This window comes from Vulpes lagopus, chromosome 4 (assembly GCF_018345385.1).
Source record: "Vulpes lagopus strain Blue_001 chromosome 4, ASM1834538v1, whole genome shotgun sequence".
Lineage (NCBI taxonomy): Eukaryota > Metazoa > Chordata > Mammalia > Carnivora > Canidae > Vulpes > Vulpes lagopus.
This window is the reverse complement of record NC_054827.1, coordinates 36,266,023-36,290,683: the sequence shown is the minus strand read 5'-3', so window position 1 is coordinate 36,290,683 and position 24,661 is coordinate 36,266,023. Positions and strand designations below refer to the sequence as shown.

The following is a 24,661-nucleotide window of genomic DNA, read 5'->3' as shown; positions in this document are numbered from 1 at the left end:
AAGCCCATGGAAGGCTGTTCTATCACTAATCATTATGGAAATGCAAATCAAAACCACTGTGAGGTATCACCTGACACCCATTAGAATGGCTACTGTTAAAAAACAAAACGAAACAGGGATCCCTGGGTGGCGCAGCGGTTTGGCGCCTGCCTTTGGCCCAGGGCGCGATCCCGGAGACCCCGGATCGAATCCCACGTCGGGCTCCCGGTGCATGGAGCCTGCTTCTCCCTCTGCCTGTGTCTCTGCCTCTCTCTCTCTCTCTCTGTGACTATCATAAATAATAAAAAAAAAAAAAAAAAAAATTAAAAAAAAAAAAAAACAAAACGAAACAGAAAATAACAACTGTTGGTGAGGATGCGGAGAAATTGGAACCTTTGTCCATTGTTGGTAGGAATATAAAATGGTGTGCATACTGTGCAGGACAGTACAGTAGTTTCTCAAAAAATTAAAAACAAAATTACCACATGACCCAGCAATTCCACTTCTGCATATATACCCAAAAAAGAACTGAAAGCAGCAGAGACATGGATGGAGATTTGGACACCCATTAAATTTAATCTATTTTTAGAGAGGGAGAGAAAGGGGGAAGGGGCGGAGGGAAAGGAAGAGAGAGAATCTTAAGCAGACTCCTCTCCCAGCATGGAGCCTGACGAGGGTCTTGGTCTCAAACCCTGAGATCATGATCTGAGTCTAAATGAAGAGTTGGATGCTTAACTGACTGAGCAGCCAAGGTGCCCCTGTACACCCAGTTTAATAGCCTTATTCACAGTAGCCAAAAAGCAGAAGCAACCCAAGTGTCTATCAATGGATGAGTAAACAAAATGTGTTATATCTGTACAATGGAATATTATTCAGCCTGGAAAAGGCAGGAAATTCTGACACATGCTACAATGTGGATGAACTTTGAAGACATTTATGCCAAGTATAATAAGGCAGTCGCAAAAACACCCTCATCTCACTCATATGGAAGTACTTAAAGCAGTCAAACTCATAGGGACGGAGGGTAGAATGGTTGCCAGGGATTGGGGTGAAAAGGAATGGGAAATTACTTTTTAATGAGTACAGAGTTTCAGTTCTGTAAGGTGAAGTGTATTGCAGATGGATAGTGGTGATGTTTGCATAACAACACAAATGTACATAATGCCACTGTACACTTAAAAGTAGTTAAATGGTAATTTTATGTTTATTTTACCATAGTTAAAAAATTGAACATGGAAATTCTGGAATTGAAAACTATAACAAAATAAAAAACTCATTAGAGGGATCAACAGTAGATTTGGATTATCAAAAGAAAGAATCCATAAACTTGAAGAGAGAGCAGAGCCATGGAGATAATGAAGTCTGAAGAACAGAAAGAATGACAAAGACATGTAGTCAAAATTTTGAAAGACAAAAAAAAAAAAAAAAAAAAAAGATGTGGAAAGAGGCAAGAGAGAACTGACTCAATTCTAGAGGAACTACAGTAAAATTAACACCTGACTTCTCATGAGGAACAGTGGGGGCCAGACTGCAGTGAGAGGCAATGTTCAAGTGCGGAGAGCATCTTCTGCCTTACAAAACAGTCTTTTTAAATGAAGGCAAAATAAAAACATTGTCAAGTAAATGAAAACAATCCATTGCTAGCAGATTTGCTTTACAAGAAATACTAAAAGAGGTTCACTGGGCTGAAAGCAAACAACACTAGACAGTAATTGAAACACACACACACACATACACACACATGAGCTCCAGTAGAGGTAGTTCAGTAGGTAATGACAAGACTGTATAATTACATATTTCTTCTTTCTTCTCATAACTGATTTCAAACATTACTAAAGAGCAGCTTCTATCTAGTTACTTTCTAGTGATTATAATAAAGCTCATTATGTTCACATCAAGGCATCCCCCCTACTTCCTAGTTTTCTAAAGGAAAAACAGTCAAAGGGAGCCAGCCAGTGGCTTGCCCAAGAAAGTTCATCTCAATCATTCATAAGGAATTAAGTACCAGGAGGAGCACTCTCAGAATCGGGAAATAATATTCAAAGAAATCTTAAAAACATGCCTCTCTAATATTTTTAAACTGCTATTTTCATCATTCTTTGAAGGTGATATCAAGTAAATGTTAATGGTTTCTTAATTTAGTAAACAGATTTCAATTTCAGTTGTCTCAGCAATAGGAAAAAGTGCTAAATTTTCACCTGACTTCCTGACCAGATGAACAGTTTTTTGGACTTATTGCCACGTTTAGACTGTTCATATCACTAATTTGGGTGGAATTGAATCATGTTTGCAGACTTCTGATGAAGCACTTCAGAGACTTGAACCAACTTTCCTCCACTGCATATAGAGGAAAGGTCTCACTGAATCAATTTAGTAATTTGCTCCTTCTTGCTTTTTTCTACTGCCTAAGAACTATTATTACTTAAGAACCTTTGGAATGAGAATAAGAACTATGGAGCTGTAAGTTGAGCATGGAAAATAGTTAAGATAATGATCTCCACCTATCGACTCTTCTATTTATATTAAAGTCCTATTAATAGAAAGGATATGTAGTAATATCAGGAATCTGTGTTTTTATAAGTATCGTTCATATTTCTGTTGAGCTTCTACTGGAATCAGAACAAAATCAGCAAATAAATATGTAAGAACCAAGGTATCTATTTACATACATAGTTCCATTTTAAACTGTAGCTGAAGAGAAAGCATTTCCCTAATATAGCTCTTGGAGCTTAGCCAAACAGTCCAGTGCTTCAAGGATGCAGAATCAGAACAAGTGCTCCTGGGTTTACCATGTGATGGAAGTGATGTTAAGTGATTTGCTCGTGAAAACGAATCTATTTTTGGTTATGACTGAGGAAAAAAATTATGTAGAATATTGGAGGGGATATCTGTAGTGTACACAGACAGCTATTAGAAGCTATTTCTGTCGTAGAGGGGGAATAAATGTATAAAGCCCATCTCTTCTTGTCCCATACCTTCAAGCAGTGTTGTACCTACAACACTCTAGCAAGGTGGTCAGAATCATGAAAAAAAATCTCTATGTAGGCTAATTCCACATTTTTAAAAAAGATTTTATTTATTTATTTATTTATTTATTTATTTATTTATGACAGACAGAGAGAGAGAGAGAGGCGGAGACACACGCAGAAGGAGAAGCAGGCTCCATGCAGGGAGCCTGACGTGGGATCCCAGGTCTCCAGGATCACACCCTGGGCTGAAGGCGGTGCTAACCGCTGAGCCACCCAGGGATTCCCCCTAATTCCACATTTCTAATGGGAGTGCATTGCAGTGTGCAGTAAGCCGTTCAGCTATAAATTTTTTCTTCCCTTCCAAGTGCAGTCTTAGTACAATGAAAGGCTATTTGCTATATCTCTAAATTTGATGAAGAGTGGCCAACATGTATTTCCTTATAGTAATTTTTTCATGATATCATCAAAATATAAAATTGAAATAGAAGTGACAGGGGTACTTGTCTGGCTTAGTTGAAAGAGCAGTGACTCTTGATCTTGGGGTTGTAGGACAGCCCCACATTGGGTATAGAGATTACTTCAAAATAAAACCTTCAGGAGCACCTGGGTGGCTCAAGTGGTTAAGTGCCTGACTCTTGATTTCAGCTCAGGTCATGATCTCGGGATTGTGAGATCAAGGCCCACATTGAGTTCTACGCTTAGTGCAGAGCCTGCTTGTCCCTCCCCTCTGCCCTCCCCCCCCCCCAAATAAAATCTTTTTTAAAATACATAAAATCTTTTTAAAATAAGTAAATAAAATAAAAAACAAGATAGAAACAACAAATTAAAGTTTCTGAAAATAATTGCTCATACATTTAGATTCCATTTGAACATCTCCAAGGAAATGGCATTTCCATATCCTGATACAGTCTTTCAAGTTTTTTTTTTTTAAGATTGTATTTATTTATTCATGAGAGACACAAAGAGAGAGAGGCAGAGACATAGGCAGAGGGAGAAGGAGGCTCCCTGCGGGGAGCCCGATGTAGGACTCGATCCCAGGACCCCTGGATCACACCTTGAGCTGAAGGTAGATGTTCAACTGCTGAGCCACCCAGGTGTCCCAGTCTTTCAGTTTTTAAAAACTGTTTAAAAAAAAACAAAACAAAACTATTTTTCACTTAGGTTCTGTAGGGCCTTCTCCATCTTCTCTTCTTCAGGCCAAATTGTCATGATTCCTTTAACTTTATCTCCTTTTCATTATTGTTGCTGTTTCTTTCTTTATCCTTTTAAAAACATATTTACTTAATAGATTCATACAATGCCTTCCCAAAAGCAAAAGGCTACTGGAAGACCTCTAAATAACACACATGCTTTATGAGCCAAAAAAGAAACTTAAATGTCAGAATGACAAAAATGCAGAAGAGAGAGTGAATACAACAGGAATGAGGCCTGGAAAAGAAATAGGGTCCAGAGGGGCTGAGCCCAGGGTCTGCAGTGGAAACTTTACATAGAGGACTAAAATGAGTTTGTGCAATGTTCCAAAATTCATGAAGATCGTTGACTGCATTGTTCTAGAAAGGATCAGGAATTTCCACCTCCTCTCCCCACAGCACAATCCTGTGGTTCACAGTTGTAGACTACACTGCTCCGTCTTAGTCCTGTGGTCTCTGGTTGATACAGAATAATTGAGCTGGACAGGACTGGAAGATATCTGATTCTGAACATTTCCAAGGACTGCAGCTCTGTAGCCTTCTTTGAAACCCACTCTCTTTTTCACCCTTCCCTCTTTCCCTGTTCCCTGTTTCCCTGTTGTCCCTGCCTCCCCATCCCCAATATATAGGCCAGGACCCCAGAGAATCTCAGCTCCCCAAATAGGAGCTGGTATCATTAAGATGGCCTGGTGAATGCCAACCAGGAACACCACTCACATTGCTTCATTTGAGCATCTTCCGTACAGTAAGTTGATAACACTTGTAGGGAATAGTCATCTCACCTCTACTTTCAGTTATGGCTGTCACATCTTCAAAATGATCAAAATTGGACCGGATGACTTCTCGGGTCTTGTCAAACCCTGATGTTGTCTGATTCTCTAATTCTGTGAACCAAAATAGGAATAAGAGACCAATCATAGGTTGTTTCTTGTAAGCATTAACCTCAAATACTGTTTCAGTAAAAAGGCTTGCAGGGTACTTGGCACCATCAGGACATTTTCTTGCTCTCTGGGTAACGTCTGGTTCTGATGGCCAGTCCTTAAGAAAAGCTTACAAAAGACAAAGAATTCTAAAGCAGGATCAGATGTGACTGAGGATGCACTTTAGAAACCTGTACATGGGAATATGATAGAAGGCTCTGAATCACGCAGCAACTTGTTCACCCAGTGCTCAGAAGCCAAAGGGATGTTCTTGAAAGTGAAAAATAAAGATAAGATAAAAAGTATAGAAGATATATTTATATCTTAAATTGTAGGTCATAAGTAAATTTGAAGGAAGAATTGTCTGAGAGGCCTGGGCTGAAAACAGACTCATGATAAATTCATTTTATCAGCAAAAGCAAAGATATTTTGGTGGTACATTCCTAACTTCTCAAAAAAGTGTACTTTCCTTGGTAGTGTTTGGAAAGATTTTTCCGATGCTAAAAGTAGTAATTGCTTATGGTGGGAAGTTTTGGCTAATAGAAAAAAAATGTCAAGAGCACCTAGAGACAGCCACTCTTAACTTTGGGTGTATTTCTTTAAAGTCTCATTGCTGGTGCATTCTCAAACATAGTTGAGAACATATGGCACACACCATTTGCATGCTGATTTTTCCCTTTGCAGGTTATGTTCCAGTGCCATGAATAACTCAAATAACATCATTTTTAAATTTTATTTTATTTTATTTTTTATTTGAGAGAGCATGAGCATGTGTGTGCATGAGCAGAGGGAAAGGCAGAGGGAGAAGCAGGCTGCTCACTGAGCAGGGAGCCCAACACGGGGCTCCATCTCAGGCCCCTGAGTTCATGACCTGAGCTGAAGGCAGATGCTTAGCTGACTGAGCCACCCAGGCGCCCTTCAAGTTATATCATTTTAGCGACTATATAATAATTCTCTTTAGATGTCACAAAATTTCCTTGGCCTTTCCTCCTGTCAGGGACAGTTAAACGGTTTCCCTTTTTTCATGATCATAATAAATGACATCTTTGTACATCTGTATTTGTTCACATTTCAAATTATTTCCTTATTTTCTTGAACTTGTGAGGTTAATGTCATAAAGACACCCATATCTTCCCTGAGTACTTCTTGTTCAAGACAGAGTACTGGGACTGCCATGCATCTGACCCAGACTGGCACATTAACAAGCACCATTTCCCATAGGAAAAATAAATGCTCCTACTTAGAACTGTTTAAATCATTTCCAGCTGTACTTAGGAGAGAAAACATTTCAGAACTGACTTTAAAGTCAGTATTGGAGTAGTAGAACAAGGTGACACTTTTATTTACAGTTTGCTTATACTCTAACTTATTTTAATTGACCTCCTTGAAGCTTTTGGTATGTGAAGCGTCCACAAGTCCAAAGTTAAACTGTCTTTAATCTGTGGGCCTCCATAGCAGTGATATTCAGCTGAAGTGTTTATATTTGCCCTAAACCTGAAATCTAATGAATGGGTTTCCACCCTTTAGATTCTGGAAAAGCGAGGTTGAAGACTTGTCTCCACAGGAACACCCTGCTTTTCTTTTTCTGTGGAAATAGTATGGGCCTGGTTGGAAGAGAGGTCACTAGCCTGGCCCCATAGGCCTTCCGCTTTCATCTCTGGCCTGGAGAAAGTTGTGTCTGAGTCCCTTTCTATGAACTTAGAATTGGCAGTTCTAAGCCACCCACCTCCTCTCATTGATCTGTGTTTGTTCTTTGCTTCTTGACGCCATTGTTTTAGACAAGGTGTGGCACTTTGTCCCTGAGGCCTCCCTCAAGTGGTCAGACTGGCTGCTTTTGCTGTGTCTGAGTGGAATGTGCCTTCTGTCATTGAATAAGGGAGCTACTCTTCCTTTCTCTCTTTTCTTTTTAACTAACTTTTATAACTTATCCTAGGGGGCTTGAGAGTGGGGGAAGGCAATGCTGGCAATATAGGACAGGAAAAACAGCAAAAGTGAATATTACCTTTTATAACCAGTATTGTACTGGTTTTTTACCTCAGCTTTACTGAGGTATAATTGACCAACAAAATTGTCAGATATCTGAAGTGCACACCGTGATGATTTTATATACATACATATTACAAAAGGTTTCCTCCCATCTAGTTAATGAATACATCCATCACTTCACATATTTATATATTCCAGTGTTATTTATAGTCAGTTTTATTGAGGTATAATTTATATAGAATAAAATTAACCAATTGCAAATGTACAGTTTCATGAATTCTGACACACATGTCCAGTAGTGTAGCCACCACCATACTCAGAATATAGAATAAAAAGTTCCCTTTGTAGACATATGTTTTCATTTCTCTTGGGTGAATATGCCTCAGAATGGGACTGCTGATTTATGTGATGAGCATGTTTTATAGGAAACCACCAACCTCTTGTCCACAATGGCTTTACCATTTTGCATAATATTTTATTCTTAGCACTTTTTAGAGATATCTTCATTTCCCTCTTCACCTCCCTCCACCCCTCAAAACTGTTCTTGTGCTTCACACTGTACACTGATCTTTAATCAAAGACAAGGCCAGAGTCTGTTCATTGAGGAAGAAGAGCAGGATTAGAGGGAGGGGGGGCTATGGAAGGAGAAAGATCCTTCTAGAAGGATTCTGGAGCCTCAAGTGTTGTTCCTGTGTCGGTAGTGGTACTGATTGCTTCAGGTTGCTTGAGGCTAACTGCAAGTATAGAACACGCATACTTTAGGTTTGATGTCAAGTACATGTGGTACTACTATCCCCATTTTACAGGTGAAATGGGACTCAGAAGGTGTACCTGCCTTACCCAAGGTCACACTGCTAGTTAATAATAGAGCCAGGATCGGGCCCTGGGTTCTACCTGCTAACAATGTAACAGTCATCATGCAGTGCTCCCTGGCCCTGAGCTAGGGCCTTTACGCCAACACCACATGGTGTATCCTGATTCCCACTTCCTGGATGCATCATTTAAATGACATGCCCCCCAAAAATAAATAAATGACTTGCCCAGTTGTGTAGCCAGTGGCCAACTGAACTGGAATGGACCCGGAACCCCTGATCGCAGGTCCTGTGCTCTTTTCCTTTCTTCATGCAGAAGGAACCAATGTTCCTTTTTTAACAAGAGAAAAGGAGAAGGTGAAGAACATGCAGCACCGGAAACAGGCCACAGAGTGTTATTAGTAAATGTCCTTGCCATTTATTTCCAGTTTACATCAGGTTTTAAATCTGCAGCTTGTTCACTTTGAATGTCTTTAATAAAGATTATCAGGATTTACACTCATGCTCTTTGTCCCCATTGAGTAAACCTGCTACTTCTTGCTTCTGTTATCTATGTCCCCGTGTTCCGAGCTGGGTCTAGCATTTGGCTTGATTGTCTTGCCTTCCCTTTGCATGTTTTCCCCCTTCTCCCTCCCTCTTTCTCTCTCTCCCCTTTCCCTCTTCTCTACCCCTTCCTTTCTTGCTTCTGCTTCAGTCACAGTGTCATCTGCCTTTCTTCAGTTTCCTGTGCTCCCATAGACTGCTTTGCATATTTGTAAATATGCCATTTAAAAGTAGTTAAAGCAAGTTTCGGAGCCGTTCTTATCACTTTTCCATTTTTTATCATTAGTGTGAAAATAGGAAACTCAGTTGCTTTTTTTTATCATGAATATGATATTTTTAAAGTAATTTTAAGATTTGGGATCCCTGGGTGGCGCAGCGGTTTGGCGCCTGCCTTTGACCCAGGGCGCGATCCTGGAGACCCGGGATCGAATCCCACGTCGGGCTCCCGGTGCATGGAGCCTGCTTCTCCCTCTGCCTATGTCTCTGCCTCTCTCTCTCTCTCTCTCTCTCTCTCTCCCTCTGACTATCATAAATAAATAAAAATTTTTTAAAAAGTAATTTTAAGATTTAAGAGTGTAAAGTAGATGTTTTCATGAGCTATTCAAAAATGATGGTGTTGATAAAAACTCCATATGGAAAAAAAAAAAAACTCCATATGACAAGACCTACATCCTGAATGTTGAAAAGAAAAACTGCTTCTGCTGTTCTATTCTGTAAGTAAGATTTCAAAAAGGAATCTTCCATTTTATTTAAATATTATCAGGAAAAGCTAGTCGTTTTTATGGCTGAGTAGTCAAGTTTACCCACAAGTAGCAGAGAGTCATTAGATTTTGTCAACCATTGAAAAGATTATCTGTATTCAAATTTCTACCTAAGTGTCAAAATTCAAGATTCAACCCCAGCTTCCAAGAATGTTTTATGTTTTTAGAGGGTGGGTGTGAGGCACTTTGAGTCTTAGTGGAAGTGTTGGAAAATGACTTGAGAGTATCAGAGTCCTCTGCATGGGGGACCTGGCTCCTTCCCTTTACCTGTTGGAGGGAGAACTTGGCCTGGCTGCAGTCTGTGAAATCTCTGGGGAAAGCTCAGCATAGACCAGAAGCAAACACAAGGAAGGGAGACTGGCTGTGGGCCAGGCCTTTAAAACCACATGGTTCCAGGGAGGGAGTCATAAGTAAGCCACAGTCCACTACAGACCTGACTGTCTGGTATGGGCCATGCCAGCTGAGGAGCTGATGAGAGAGGAGGGCAGATGGAGGGCTAGAACAGGCATCCCCTCAGTGCATTTGCTTGGGAAGGCCTGGGGTCATCGTGGAAGTTACCTTTAGGTACATTTCAGAACAGGGAGCCTACCACCCAAGCTTTTTTTCCCATTGATGTCTATTAAGTGCTATAGCACAGCCACATTCCTATTTTTAAACAGTGTAAAGTTCATCTAGAAATATTCTGAGAATGTTTGTTTCCACTTTTTCTTCAACATACAGATTTCTAGTGTAGATAAGTGAGTATGAGGTAGAGCTGAAGCAGATGCTCACAGAGGAAATTCTAGAGAGAGAATCTATAAACACTAGGGAGTCCTGCCAGTTTGTTCACTGGACCTGGTGAAGGAAGCAGGGCTGGTTCAGAGGTTAAGGGACAGAAGTGATGGTGGGCGGGACTCAGAGTTGAGAAGCTTGCTCAGAAGACATGGAGGGCACCAAGAAAAGAGAGTAAGGATCTTGTTAACATCACAGGTTTGGGAGGTAGAACTTATGAAACCCCTCAGTACCTCCTCCAATGATTCAAAACATTCTAAGATACTCTGTTCCTCAAACGAAGGGGTCGGTGGCATTTGAAAATTGGACAATGTTCTGGAACGTTCAGTCCTGTAAATCACAGCCATATGGGGGCTTTCATACTAGGGGAAGGAGGAGAGCGTTAGGAAGCTTGTTCTGACCCTCCTTCACATTCTGACCCTTTTCAGAAAAGCCTTCACAGGAGAGAGAAAAGAACCAAGGCATTAGCTGGAAGTTCTAAATGCCGTTGCTGAGGAGGAGAGGGGGCATTGCCATGCGATGTCTCCCCACATCAGGCCTCTCCGTGTCCCAGCTACATGATTTCTATGAAACCAAATGAGCTGATGATTCTTCAGTATTAGGTCCAGGCTCCCCCATCCCAATATTAAGTATATATTCACCTCTGCTTTTCTTACTTTCTTCAGGTTTTAGTTTTTACATTTCTGTCTTCAATTTATTTTGGCTTGAGGGAGGGATGTAACGTTTTTCTTCCTTCCAGATAGATAGTTCTCTCTCTCATAATTTTTTTTTTAATTAAAATAAAAGCTTCTCCAAGCCATATCGGGCTGAGGACATACCTGCTTTGATGCTCCTGTACTTTACCTCTGTGCTCAGCCTGTTCCAGAGTGAACCTGAGGGCAAACCTCACCCTAACGTATAAAAACAAAATGAGAGGGGCACACCGGTGGCTCAGTCGGTTAAGCGTCTGCCTTCGGCTGAGGTCATGATCCCAGGTCCCGGGGTCAAGCCTTGCATTGGGCTCCCTGCTCAGTGGGTCTGCTTCTCCCTCTCTGCCTGCCATGTGCTCTCTCTCTCTCTTTCTTTCTTCCTGCCAAATAAATAAATAAAATAATAAAACTAGAAACAGTGCAAAAGAGAAAACATAAAAATCCTACTCAGCTGTTTTTCAGCCCAGTTCTGCGAGTCAGTGACCATCTGTGTCTTTCAGTTCCCGCACCCAGGACTTGAGCCACTGACGCCTCTGTAAGTGTCCTTTCTCCTCCATGGGTGCCAGGCCAGGCCTCGCTGGGGCCTCCATGGGTCATGCCCAAGCCCTGCGGCAGCCTGGCCTCTGTCACAGTGCACTCTGCTCATGTTCTGCCCATTCTGCACCTGGTGGCTGGGGGACCTGTCCAGGGTAGAGGTTTGATCATGTGGGTACCCACCTGTTCGTGGCTGGGGGACCTGTCCAGGGTGGAGGTCTGATTGTATGGGCATCCACCTGTCTGTGGCTGGGGGACTTGTCCAGGGTGGAGGTCTGATCGTGTGGGCACCCACCTGTCTGTGACTGGGGGACTTGTCCAGGGTGGAGATCTGATCATGTGGGCACCTTCCTGTCCATGGCCAGGGAACCTGTCCAGGGTGGAGGTCTGACCGTGTGGGCACCCACCTGTCTATGGTGGGGGGACCTGTCCAGGGTGGAGGTCTGATCTTGTGGGCACCCGCCTGTCCATGGGGTGGCCATGACCTGCAGCAGTGACCACCTCAGCCACGGACCTGTCTGTCCACCCCATGCCGCCCCTTCCCACATGGACACTGCCCCGATGTCACCCCCATCCCACAGGTGGCCCTGCCAGGCCCCACCTGGCCCTGTCCTGGCCCTGACACCTCCTGCCACAGCTGAGTCTCATCCATTTGTGAGTTTCTGTGATCAGCATCTGTTGTCCTTACGGGACAGCAGGCCCCACATCCATTTCCACTTGTGGTCCTGTTCCCAGTGACTGGCACAAGGGAGCTTCTTGGTAAATACTCGTTGAATGTCCTTGTTTGTCCTGTTGGCAGGCTCACCTGACAAACAAGATTTCATCAAGAAGTCTATTTTAGGATTAGATAATATAAATCCTAAATATTCCTAGTTTGTATTTTCACTTCTAGATTTAATGTGTCCATGATGTTAATAAAATTCTCTTTTTAGTCGAATATTCTCCTTTGGTTCTAGGATGGTCTTTTCATTTGTCTCAGATGGTATCTAAATCTCCAGAATTATATAGGCTTCAAATCTTAACACATGGTAAAATCTATCAGCATATGTTTACTGTTTCATTATATGCCTATAGCATTGCATGTTTAGATGGCTCTCAGTATGTGCTTATGGATTTATTATATACTATTTTGATTTGAAAAGCAGGTAACCCAGTTTACAGTTTTTGGTAGAAAGGAAAAAATTATCTATAATCCTACCACTCAAACTTAGCCATTGTTCTGATCTTAGTGTATTACTTGCCCCTCTTTTTATATGTAATTTAACATCACCATAATCACAAGGTACATAAAATTTGGTGTCCTGTTTTTCCCCCTGAAATTCTTAATGTCGATTGATCATTATATGGTCTCTGACATGGCTTATGAGCCTAATTTATCCAGTTTAAATCACTAAGCATCTGTGAAGAACCACACTGTGGTAGGCACCATTCTCTATGCCTAATACCATTCAAAGAAAATATAGATTTGGTACCTTGACTATATAATAATAGAATACCACAGTTCCAAAGCTTCTAGTGACATTTTTACTTCATGGATATATTAATTTTATGACATCACTTCTTTAGCTTGGCAGACTTTTCTACATGTTTAATAGCTTTTCTTCTCGTGTATTCATCAAATTGATTAGGGCTTCCCACATGCCAGGCACTATTCTATATCCTACAGATACAGCAGTGAATCCAACAAAGTCCCTGTGCCCTCCTGAAAGGAGACAGACAAGAATGAATGAATGAATGAATGAATGAATGAATGAATGCAGTGACAAGTAGAACGGACATAAAGTAGCGTGAGAAGGATGGAAAATGGCATAGGAGAAGGGGCTGCTCTTTCACGAGGTCAGGGAAGGCCTCTCTGATGGTGACATTTGAGCAGAGACCTAAATAGCATAAGGAGTAGCTACACAGCTGTCGGGGAGATTTTCTCTGGCGTAAGGATCAGCAGGTGCAAAGGCCCAGAGGTGAGAGTTCTTGGTGTTTTCAAGGAATAGCAGGAGCCTATGAAGGAAGGAGGAATAAGAGCTGAGGACAGTGGGCCGGGGCATAGCCCTCAGGGGACCTTGGAGGGTCTTCCCAGCCTGGTGAGCCTCTGGCCTTCCCTCTGAGTGAGGTATGGGTAGTCATGGAAGAGTGACATGATCCGAATTATGTTTCAATAGAATGTGGCAGCTTTCTGTGTTCCTCCTATGTGGGCCTTCAGTTTCCACCTTTGTCACCCTCTGGATAAGTCACTTTATACTAGAATCAATAAACTTTCTTTCAGACACCTGCATGGTGTGCTCCTAAAGTGTACATTCTTTATCTGTAAATGTGCAGGTGGATCATTAGCCATACTCTATGGTGTCACAGAATCATATTTGGTCATCACCGGTCCAAGAAATTAAGGAACTTCCACATATTTGAAAAAAGTCTGTAACTGAATTTCTCATTTCTTTACTTTTGCCCATTTGAAGCATTTTTTTTCTATCTGAAAATAATGGCCAAGTGTATTTTTCAGATTGCATAAAGTCATATCCTATTAAGGCTTGTTGTCAGCCTGTAATTATAAAGCCTACTTCAACTTCTGATATTCTAGAGACCAGCTTTTTTTGATGGGGGTGGGGGTGGGTGGGCAGTTAACCTAATTATAATCTTCCTAGAGTTGCTTTATGGTTAGATCTGTCACATGCCAAAGTTAGATCCCATTAGTAGGCTTAAAACATTTATTTCTGAAAGAACAAACTGTTACAGGTTGCTTAGGATAATTGATTTCTTTTGTTTTCTTTTCTGTTATAGGAGGAGACATCACAGCTTTCCCAGATTGGGAGGAAAAATATGGAATGTGTTTTCCCGCTGACTGAACACAACCAAATGAACTGTACTGACAGTATGAAAACCAGCAGTTAGCAGTTTGTTCAGGCTCTAACATTGTCCAGCACTTTCCAGAGCAAACTCACTGTTTACAAGAACTCTCGGCCTTACGACGTTTATCACCTCAAGCTTTGTTTATTTAAACTATTTCTGTAAAAGAAAAGTACCCAGAGCCCACTTTCCAAAATGGCCATGGACGAGTATTTGTGGATGGTCGTTTTGGGTTTTATCATAGCTTTTATCTTGGCGTTTTCTGTTGGTGCAAATGATGTTGCCAATTCATTCGGTACTGCTGTGGGCTCTGGCGTAGTGACCTTGAGGCAGGCCTGCATTTTGGCTTCAATATTTGAAACTACCGGTTCAGTGTTATTGGGAGCCAAAGTAGGAGAAACTATTCGAAAAGGTATCATTGATGTGAACCTATACAACGAGACAGTAGAAACACTCATGGCTGGGGAAGTTAGTGCAATGGTTGGTAAGTAGCATTATTCTTTCCATCAATGGGAAATGTGTCCACTGGCCTACTTCCCTACAATACTTCTGTCATGTCCATAAGTGTAACTTTTGCTTTAACTTCAAACTGGCTTGATGTTTCATATTTACTACATTTTATTTTTGCTTTCTGCATTTTAATTTGATTTTTTTTCTAGCATCCAAATAGCAAGCAAACACTTTCTCAAATTTTTGGCAAACTTTGGTGTTAAAATTGATTTGGCTAAGAGTACTTTTTATAAAGTACAAAGATACTTATATAATAACTGCCATTTTAAAGTGGTTTGAGAGTTATTAAAGCAATAACGGGTCTCAGTGAACGTGTTTGTAAGGTTGACTTATAAGATATCCTCGATAGTTGATTTCTATTTTTCTGTAGATTTTTCATCAGTTAGGATGCAATGTTTTGAAAACGTAGGTGCCAAAAACCAGTATTTATTGAAAAGTTTTGTATTCTCAGTTTCAGTTTTTCAGCAGATACCAAATGAATTTCAAGTGCTTATGTTTCAGGAAATCTAGTCTTCTATGTTATTTGTAATCCTTTTGTTGGCTTTTGTTTTGATTTTCTGATTCTACCTCTGGGACCCCACTTGAGTTGTTTGTTTTGTTCTCTGGCCAGAAGACCATTTGTGTATCACTAACGTGTTTAGAGTATGACCTTATATTGGTAGTTTCAAGTTGTCTAGATGAGAGAGAAATGTTGAGAGCAGTGAAATTTGTTAATAAGCAGACTGTCCAGACAATGTGATTTCTCCATTGGCCAAGGTGACCATCAACATGAAGGCACTTCCCTTACTGCCCTTGCTGCTGCTGGAAACAAGATCCGGGCAGGGATGCTTAAGTGCTGCTGACTGGACTCTTTCTCTGCTTGCCTCTAGGTAGACCTGATGTTCCAGCAGACAGCTGATCTCTATGGATAATGTGGTTAGGGAGAAGAGGGTTAGAGAGGAATCCTACCACCTTCTGCTCTCAATAGGACTTATCCTTTGTAGGAAGAGTCCTGCGTTGGGAGGTAAGACGCTGGTGTATCAGGAACACAGCCACATTCCAAGGCCCCTAGTTATTTACTATTACTGGTATTGCTGAAGCACCCAGAACGTGGACATTGTTTGCCAAGTGTAAGATGGCGACCGCAAGTTAGAGAAGTTGTTGAGGTGTTTGATGCATATCCAGTACCGATGTTCTAAGGTATTAAATACTGAGCACAGTATGCTGGTGATACATGCTCAGGAGTTCCTGTTTCTCAACATTTTCTGTTTTAAAGACGTAAGGTTCACAATTGCTTTAATTTCAACAGCTCTTACAGTGATTGAATTTGACTTTGCTTCATGGGATACCTGTTTCTCATCATAGTCCAGTAAAAGTGAAATTTCCCTTAGAAAAATGACAATTATTTGTAAAAATCACCTTTGGTTGTTGTGATAGGTGTCTAAGATTTAATCATAATGAGCTGAAATTAAGATTTCTCCAGTCAGAATGATATGGGCAAAAAATATTGAAGTAGGCGAGAGATAAAGAAAAGCACTTAGAAAATTAAATCTTCATAGCAACTTCTCCTTTCATTGGATAAAACTTCTGAGGAATGGTTGTGGTTTTTTTTTTTTAAATATGTGTGTGTGTATATGTATATATACACACACACATATATATTTATATATTAATTAATTAGAGTGTGAGTGAGAAAGAGAGCACAAGCAGGGGGAGAGAGGCTGAGGGAGAAGCAGGCTCCCTGCTAAGCAGGGAGCCTGATGTGTGTGGGACTCGATCCCAGGACCCTGAGATCCTGACCTGAGCTAAAGGCAGATGCTTAACCAGCTGAGCCACCCAGGCACCCCAGAATGGTTGTGTTTATCAAAGAGATTTGTTAGTGAGGCCACACAGAGGCCCCAGCTTAGGCAGAAAGCCTTGTGAGTTGAGAGCTTCATGTCGCTCCTCACTTTTTGTGTGGGCAGTCTGACTTGTCCAGTTTTTCAGTTCTCCCACTCCTGGCCTTTGGCTCTTTACTGAAAGAATGAAAAATACTTACCTCAACTAGAATTTAGGTTAACCAAAGCAATTTGAGGTTTCACTTGAATAACTTGATTTTGTTTGCTTTGGTTTCTTTCTTTTAGTCTTTCTTTTTTTTCTTTCTTTCTCTTTTGATGTGTGGGTAGATGAATCTCAAAGCCTGTTTTGTTGGGAATTTGTGTACGTTACCTAGATTTTTAAAATTGGGATCCCTGGAGATGAGAGCTTTGTTAATTTAAGATTATGGTATAATTATTATTGGCCAGAACCAAAGCTGATTCTTTTCAGATGCCTGAGTGTCCCCTTCTCCCTCTTCTAAATTCAATATCCATTTCTTCTATTTTTCTCCGCCTGTCCCTTTATTCTATTCTGGTTTTTCTTTTCTTTAGAAATGTCTCCCCAAGCCCTTGGATCTCTGTGCTTTGATGAAGTTGTGGTAGCATTGGGTTGGTTGGGTGGAAGAAATTATTTATGCCAGCTAACCTTCCAGAACAAGTTCCCTTTTGAAAACTAAGCTCAGCCCTAAAGGAATAGCCAGTCCACTTAGTAAGAAACCACCAGTGATTCAAAAAATCTACTGAGAATTCAGAACTCACCATCTTCTCACAGCAATACCCACAATAGTGTGAACAAGCCATCTCCTTGAACCAAACTACAAAGCGCCCCTAACTGCCGAGCCTTCTCTGCACTGAGAGCCCACATACTGCTCCTCTGCTTCCAGGGGGCCCCTGCACCTGTGCCCTGCCAGGCTCCCATCTTCCCAGGATTATTGCCTCAGAGATGCCCACCTTCCCCCTATTTTCCCTAGGTTTTGTCTTACACCCTTATTCCATACTTAATCCCTTCCTCTTCATAAGATATCATTACCTTAAGTTAAAATATCTCTATCTTTTTTCTCACTGTTTTTCTTAACATTAACGTAATCCCATTGGCCTTCAGAAATTCCCAAGGCTTAGGAGGCCTCGCCGCACTCTCACTTTGCCAGGCACCCTGCAAATACCTGCCTCCTCCTTCCCCTCCTTTCCTCTGCCCCTCCCCTTTTGCCCACTGGCCAGGCAGCCCTGTCCTCCCGACCTTTCCTTACAAACCCTGCTGCTCCAGGGCATATGTTATAAAGTCTGCCAGAGAAGGGATAGCAGCTTTCAGGAAGGAAAAGCTCATGGTCTGAATTCATGTGGGTGAATTTATACTATTCTGTTAACATCATTAGATTATTTTAATTTTGTAAGAATAGAAATCATAAAGTTTGTTTTTCAAGTTACAGTTCTGTGCCACGTAACATGCTCCAAACTCTGGCTCTATTTTTAAAACGAGCTAGTCAGTCACTCAGGAGCTCAGGGCTTAGATGTGAAGGCTTAAGGAATTGTCCAGGGGGAGGCCTGGCTGCTGCCACAGAGCCTGTCACCAGTTTGGCAACACGAGGCTGGCCCCTCCTCCCAGCACATACTTCCAGAGAGACCCACACAGGGTCCGAGCCTCGTTTGGCTCACGGGTGGGCATGCCCAGCTCTCATGGAGCAGTTGTCAGCATTCCTGTACAAACTAGGGCCTCTACAGCTAGTAATGATCCTCTGTAACTCTGATGTTTTTGAAGAAAATGCCAGGGATCTGCTTAAAAGTGCTGCTGCCAAGCAACGAGATTCCCAGAATTAACATTTGGGATTAATAACGTGCCCTGCTTATCAGCCAAGCCCTTTGTTCCCTTACAGTTCTATATAAGCTTGTCAACAACTGTTTCTGAAAGTGATCTCGCCCAGCTGATGCTTTTAATACGCCCTGCAAAATTTGATCTGCTTATGAAAATATCTGGAGTGAACTGTAGCCTAGAAAAACAGTAAGCCTGGAAAAGGAGGTGAAATTGAGGTAAAAGGACACAAAGCCAAAGCTAAGGATCTTCTTAACTGGTAAGAATTAGACTCAAGGAAGACTCAAGGAAGCATACAAAGGAAATGCCTGGCATTCTGGGCAGGGCCTGAGAGCAGATGCCCACCTGTGGGTTCAGTTTCATTGTGATTTATCCTAGGAGAGGCAGAAATACAAAAAGCAATGTGGAATTACACACTTTCTCTTTCTATCGAGGTGTAGTTGGCATGTGACACTCTATTAATTTCAGGAGTACAACATAATTGTTCACTGCTTGTATATTGCAGTCTCTCTTATAGACTGATAAGACATGGCCAGTGTCTAGCCCTGCTCGTTCTGTGACTATAGGCATAACGACAGGGAAATCTCCAGTACACAGCCTTTCTTACTTCTTTGTGTTCACTAGAGTCTGTAATCTCTTGCTGGGCCTTGGCCACACTTCACATCAGAACAAGTTCATCGTCAAGCACCCATACTTAAATGTGACAAAGGCAGTTAATAACTGGCGTCAATAGACTTTTCTTTAAACACTTTCAAGAAGTCATCTTTATCCTTTCAGTGTTGAAGAATGTTCCTTTGACTAAAGTTAAGTGAGTGACTTTTTGTCAGGACTTTAGCACTCTGTAAAGAAATAATCCATAAAAAAATCAACCCTAGGTAGATATTGTTATGGAAAACAGAAACTTGAATTTCTTCCCTTTGTGGCTGTTTGACATACTGTATTCTATATCTGACCTTTTTTTTTTTCCCCCTAATCTTTCAACCTGTAGGTTCAGCTGTTTGGCAGCTGATTGCATCCTTCCTGAGACTTCCAATTTCAGGAACTCATTGCATTGTTGGTTCTACTATAGGATTCTCACTTGTTGCGATCGGTACACAAGGTGTGCAGTGGATGGAACTCGTCAAGATTGGTAATTGCCATTTTCTTTTACCTGTCAGAAGCAAAGTTTACATTCTCTAGAGTAAGTCTTATTAAAAAATCACCATTATAATGTATTTTTCCCTTCAGATGTTAAGGTTTAGAAAACAAGATCTATGTTGGTAACACATTTTCCCCTCAGATTTCTGCCAAAGGAGATTGTGAACTTCTGTGTGTTAGTTTCTTAACACTACTCTTTTCAGATGTCATCTGGCTTTGAAAAGTAGTATCTATCTGTTGTTCCCAGACAGAAAAGAAGTTTATTGATTGAAATCAGTCCGTAGTCAGAAAAACTAGGTAGGCTCTGGTGAAGAAGATACCTTCTGTGTCCAGGAAGCAGAGTTGGTGGTCATGGGGAAACCTTGGAGCATGCCCAGGCTTACTTACCTCATTGCATTCAAGAGGTCTCCTGAGTCTGCCCCCTCATAGGAGACACTCTAGCCCTAAGTTGTAGGTTGCACCCAAGGACTAGTCTGACTGGTCTGAACATCTGTCTCCTGGCTCTGGCTTTTAGCAAGAGGGAAATCCATTCAGCCCCTATGTACAGACCCACCCATTCTGAGTAGCATTCTCTCACCCCATCTCCATCCTCTGGGCTCCTCATCCATATAAGAATCACAATGACCTCAGGAGCTCTAGGTGAAACATGTCCCTGCATCCCTGACCTACCAAGCCAGGGACACAGATGGCCAGGAAAATCACTTTAGATCCCAGGAGGCTTCTAAAATAATGTCTCTCAATTCTGGAGCAGCAATTTAAAAATATCAATGCCCAGAACCAAACCTCTTAAATCAGAATTCTGGGGTTAGAACCAGAGCATAACTGGTGTTTGAAAACTCCCCCAGATATTTCCAGTATGCAACCAGAGATGGGAACTGGGCCATAGGAGGGTAGTACCAGGCTGACCTAGGAAAATGAAATGGAAAGTGGCTCACCTTTTAAATAACCTTTACTGTTGGAGCAAGGACCAGCTCTCCATATGGATGGGTAAGAACGACAGACAGAATGGGCGCTGTGGCATTCACAAGAGTCTGTCTTCTGAGACCAGGCCCAGGGATCCCTTACTTGACTGTGTGTTGGGAGTGTGCTCACTGGAAGTCTGTGTTTGTGTGTGAAGGTCAGCCCTGCCAGGGAAGTAGGGTTTATTAGGTTCTGAGTTAAGGTGAATAATTCCAGGAATATTTATTAATGTATGTACTGTATGTGGGCTATCATTATATTGTATAACTATGACTTGAGTTATGTAGAATTTTAACATTCATTAGATTTTTTTTTAATTATTCAGTTGCTTCTTGGTTTATATCTCCACTGTTGTCTGGTTTCATGTCTGGCGTGCTGTTTGTACTGATCAGAATTTTCATCTTAAAGAAGGTAAGTGAGGCTCTTAGGTTTTTATTAAGTTTTAAAACTGATTTTAGTTATATCCAATAGAAATTAGTAGGGAGTCAGAGGAATGATAGTATTTTTACATTAAGGCATGGCACCCTGCAGTTCGAATTAGACTTTATTTTAAAGTAGGCAGAAAGGGGTGCTTGTCCAGCTCAGTCCATAGAACGTGTGACGCTTTATGTTGAGGTTATGGGTTTGAGCCCCACGTTTGGTGTAGAGATTACTTAAAAGTAAATTCTTATAAAAAAAATAATGAAGCAGGTCCAATGAGTTGAGGTAGAGTACCCAGGGGCTCCCTCAGGAAGCAGCATTGTAAATAGTATTTCATGCCCTGTGATCTCCTTAGTCAGCTCTCCCAGGAATTGCACACAGACCTGAAAAAAGGAAGAGTAATTATTTCCTGAATGTTCAACAGAACACAATGTGATAGTGTAAGGATTTTGAAGTAGACTTTCATGAAACACAACTGGAAAACTTCTTTTCCCAAATATAAAGTGTTTTCTATATTTGAATGGAGAAAGCAAACTTGAAATACTGACTTTTTCTCTCCTGAGGAAAGGATAAAAAGAAGAAAACATACCTATTGGGGGTACATTTTATCAAAAATGAAATGAGATTGAAATTAGAAATTACTAAGATCCCTATTCTAGGGAAAAAACCTGATTGTATTTTTCTGACCCTTAAGGGTTTGTCTCAGTATCTCCTGCGCCCTAAAGCATGCCCTGATGGCTGTATCCTGGCACACACTGAGCTTCTGGGGGACAGGCCTTCCCTCAACTGGATCCTCTTGTGGAGATACCGCTGTTTACCCTTGGCACTGCCTCGCAGTCTGTTGGAGGGCTCCTTCTCTTGGATTTGTACAAAGCTACATTCCTTCTCTTGGGATTTCTCCATACTAATATTTATTTACGTCTGGAAGGTGCCACCCTCTCTTGCCTGCTTGACTTCACTTTCCTGACTTTGTTTGCCTGGAACCCATCCTTGCCCGGCAAACTCCTGCTCTACTCAGCCTTCACAGGCCACTTCCTTGAAAGCCTTTCTTTTTCCAGACGATTCTGGTTGCTTTACCTCTCTCATGCTTCTGCAATGGTCCGTGCTTTCTCACCAGTGCACTGTTGTGCTGTGTGGCGTTTTATTTCTTGCGTGGTGGCCTGGTTGCCATCCAACTATAAGATATGTAAGAGCAGAACCATGACTGTCCTGTGTACTTTGGTATTCCAGTGATCAGCATTGTGCTTGGGAAGACACTGGTGGAGCATCTAAGAGGGAATAATGGATGCTTAGATAGGTGGCAGATGACGGATGGAGGGAGGGGGGGAGGGAGGGTAGGAGGGAAGGAAGGAAGAAGGCAGATGATGGATGGATGGATCAGTGGATGGAGGGAGGGAGGGAAGGGAGAAAGGGAAAGAAGGAGGTAGTAGAGGGAGCCAGGAGGGAGGAGAGAAGTCAGGTCTTGAGACAATTGGCATTTGAGTTTTAAGAAGTTATTTGGGGGGATCCCTGGGTGGCACAGCGGTTTGGCGCCTGCCTTTGGCCCAGGGCGCGATCCTGGAGCCCCGGGATCGAGTCCCACGTCGGGCTCCCAGTGCATGGAGCCTGCTTCTCCCTCTGCCTGTGTCTCTGCCTCTCTCTCTCTCTCTCTCTGTGTGACTATCATAAATAAATACAAAAAAAAAAGAAGTTATTTGGGGGACACCTGGGTGGCTTAGTTGGTTAAGCATCTGCCTTTGTCTCAGGCTGTGATCCTGGGGTTCTGGAATCAAGCCCCACGTCAGGCTCCCTGCTCAGTAGGGAGTCTGCTTCTCCGTCTGCCTCTGCCCCTCCCCTACCCCTACTCATGCTCTCTCTCTCACTCATTCTCTCTCAAATAAAATATATTTTAAAAAGATTTTATTTATTTATTCATGAGAGACACAGAGAGAGAGGCAGAGACATAGGCAGAGGGAGAAGCAGGCTCCCTATGGGGAGCCTGATGCGAGACTCGATCCTGGGACCCTGGGATCACACCCTGAGCCAAAGGCAGATATTCAACCACTGAGCCACCCAGGTGCCCAATAAAATATATATATATATATATATTTTTAAAAGAATAAGTTATTTGAGAAAACATAAGGTGATTCAATGAAAAAACCCCATAAACTTAGCACTTGTACACCTTTAGAAGTTGCTGGGTGGGACTCTTTCTTTAGTAACTCTTGTCCTGAGAAAACATTTTGGAAACCAGGGGCCATAGACATTTGAGTATCTGTAAGTGTTTCATTTGTCTTGGGGCCTAGGTTCTTGTCATGTGGTATGTGACAGGTTAGAAGACCACTGTGTCTCATCCGCAGCTCCTGCCCTGGATCCTGGCTTCTTTCTGTTCTCTGCTCTTCGTCTCCCCCACTGGTCTGGCTGTGACTTTCCTGCAGTTGAATCACTTACTCACCTGCTCTTACTGGCCCTTATACCTCATTATGTTCTACACTGGCCCTTACATCTCATTACTTTCAACTAAAGCCTCTTAACAAGTGCCGATGGCTACTTGAGACATTCTAGAATAGGTTCTTAATGGGTTGTACTGTTCTGCTAACACACTTGATTTCCATACGTGTTTGCATTTGACAGTAGGAATCTTTGACAGTCTCTATTTATCCTTACTCCTTAGCCCAAGCAACCTTTAAATTTCATTCTCCCATGGGTAGGTGGCAGACTCATCTACGTGTACCAGTGTCTTAACATGCTTATTAGAAATTAGTCCCTTTTTTAATTATTCAAGTGACATCTTTGTGTTGGTGCTGTATTGAGGAATTCCCAGTCCATATTTTTTAAAGAATCTTCTGTAGATCTGCTTAAAACTCTCAATTTCAAATATTCTCTCAGCTGTTAGTCAGTGTAAAACATATGTGGTACCATTCTTATTAAAGGTTTAGGGAATGTGCCAGAAGCCTAAAGTCGTAAATAAATGGTCTTCTTTTTTAAAGATTTTATCTATTCATTTGACAGAGAGAGAGAGAAAGAGAGAGAGAGAAAGATAAAACAAGCAGGGGGAGGGGCAGTGGGAGAGGGAGAAGCAGGCTCCCTGCTGAACAGGGAGAGGGATGCTGGACGCTGGATGCCGGCTCTATCCCAGGACCCTGAGATCATGAGCTGAGCCACAGGCAGACACTTAACCGACTGAGTCACCTAGGCACCCCTAAATATTTTATTAGACAAAGGACCCACAGTTCTTTTAACATTCAATTGTTGAAGGTTAAATACTATGCCTTATGAAAAGATCTTAAAAATCAGCACATGGTAATATATTTGCTTCATACATTTTAATAGAGCTAAAATGTATTATGTAATAGAGCAAAGTAAAATCTCATAGTAATGCAGTGGTATTGAAGTAACTTGGCTCTCTTAAAGTGTTCTCTGTGGGCCAAGTTCCAAAATACTGGTTGCAAGTGGATTTTCAGGGCCAAGCCTGAACTTAGCAGGAGTAGCAAGCACCACCGGTTTTGAGGTAGATGCTGAGCTCTGGGCTCCAGTTCCCAGGGACTGGCCTAAATTCACATTTCTTCTCTGTTTCTAAATTTGACATCAGCTCATGTGATTCTAGCATTTCAACGTGTCTGCCGGCCACAATAGTGCTCTTTGAAATAGTGTTTGTGTAGGAAACACGGCCTACACTGATGTGCAACAGATCACACGGCAGTGGCACAGCCCGCCCTTTGGTCCACACTGCTGTTTGAAAGGCTGTCTCTGACAGTGTTTTATAGCATTTTGCCTGTGTTGGCTCCAGATACTTTCTGAATCCTGACCTTCCTCTTTATCTCATTACCATACAGGAGGACCCTGTTCCCAATGGCCTCCGGGCACTCCCAGTGTTCTATGCTGCTACAATAGCAATAAACGTGTTTTCCATCATGTACACAGGAGCGCCAGGTAAGAAGCCATTGGAAGCTTCAATCCAGCAGGCAAGGTATATCGCCATCAGACCTCACAGCATTGGTTAGTGGTACCAGCACTGCAG

The 24,661-nt window shown here is 41.9% G+C and overlaps 1 protein-coding gene across 11 annotated transcripts in view; it reads left to right on the top strand.

Annotated features, from left to right (window-relative positions):
* Window positions 1-24,661, top strand: part of SLC20A2 (solute carrier family 20 member 2) — a 102,208-nt gene that overhangs the window by 44,708 nt on the left and 32,839 nt on the right. For 8 of the 11 annotated variants that reach the window (XM_041752439.1, XM_041752436.1, XM_041752435.1 and 5 more), the window contains 4 exons: window positions 13,927-14,476; window positions 19,133-19,273; window positions 20,567-20,652; window positions 24,477-24,573. In XM_041752439.1, the coding sequence (XP_041608373.1) occupies window positions 14,188-14,476; window positions 19,133-19,273; window positions 20,567-20,652; window positions 24,477-24,573 (613 nt within the window). In that variant the 5' untranslated portion in view covers window positions 13,927-14,187. Of the gene's footprint in view, window positions 1-13,926; window positions 14,477-15,371; window positions 15,506-19,132; window positions 19,274-20,566; window positions 20,653-24,476; window positions 24,574-24,661 lie in introns of those variants that run through there. The other 3 variants (XM_041752444.1, XM_041752443.1, XM_041752442.1) reach the window with 3 other exon arrangements.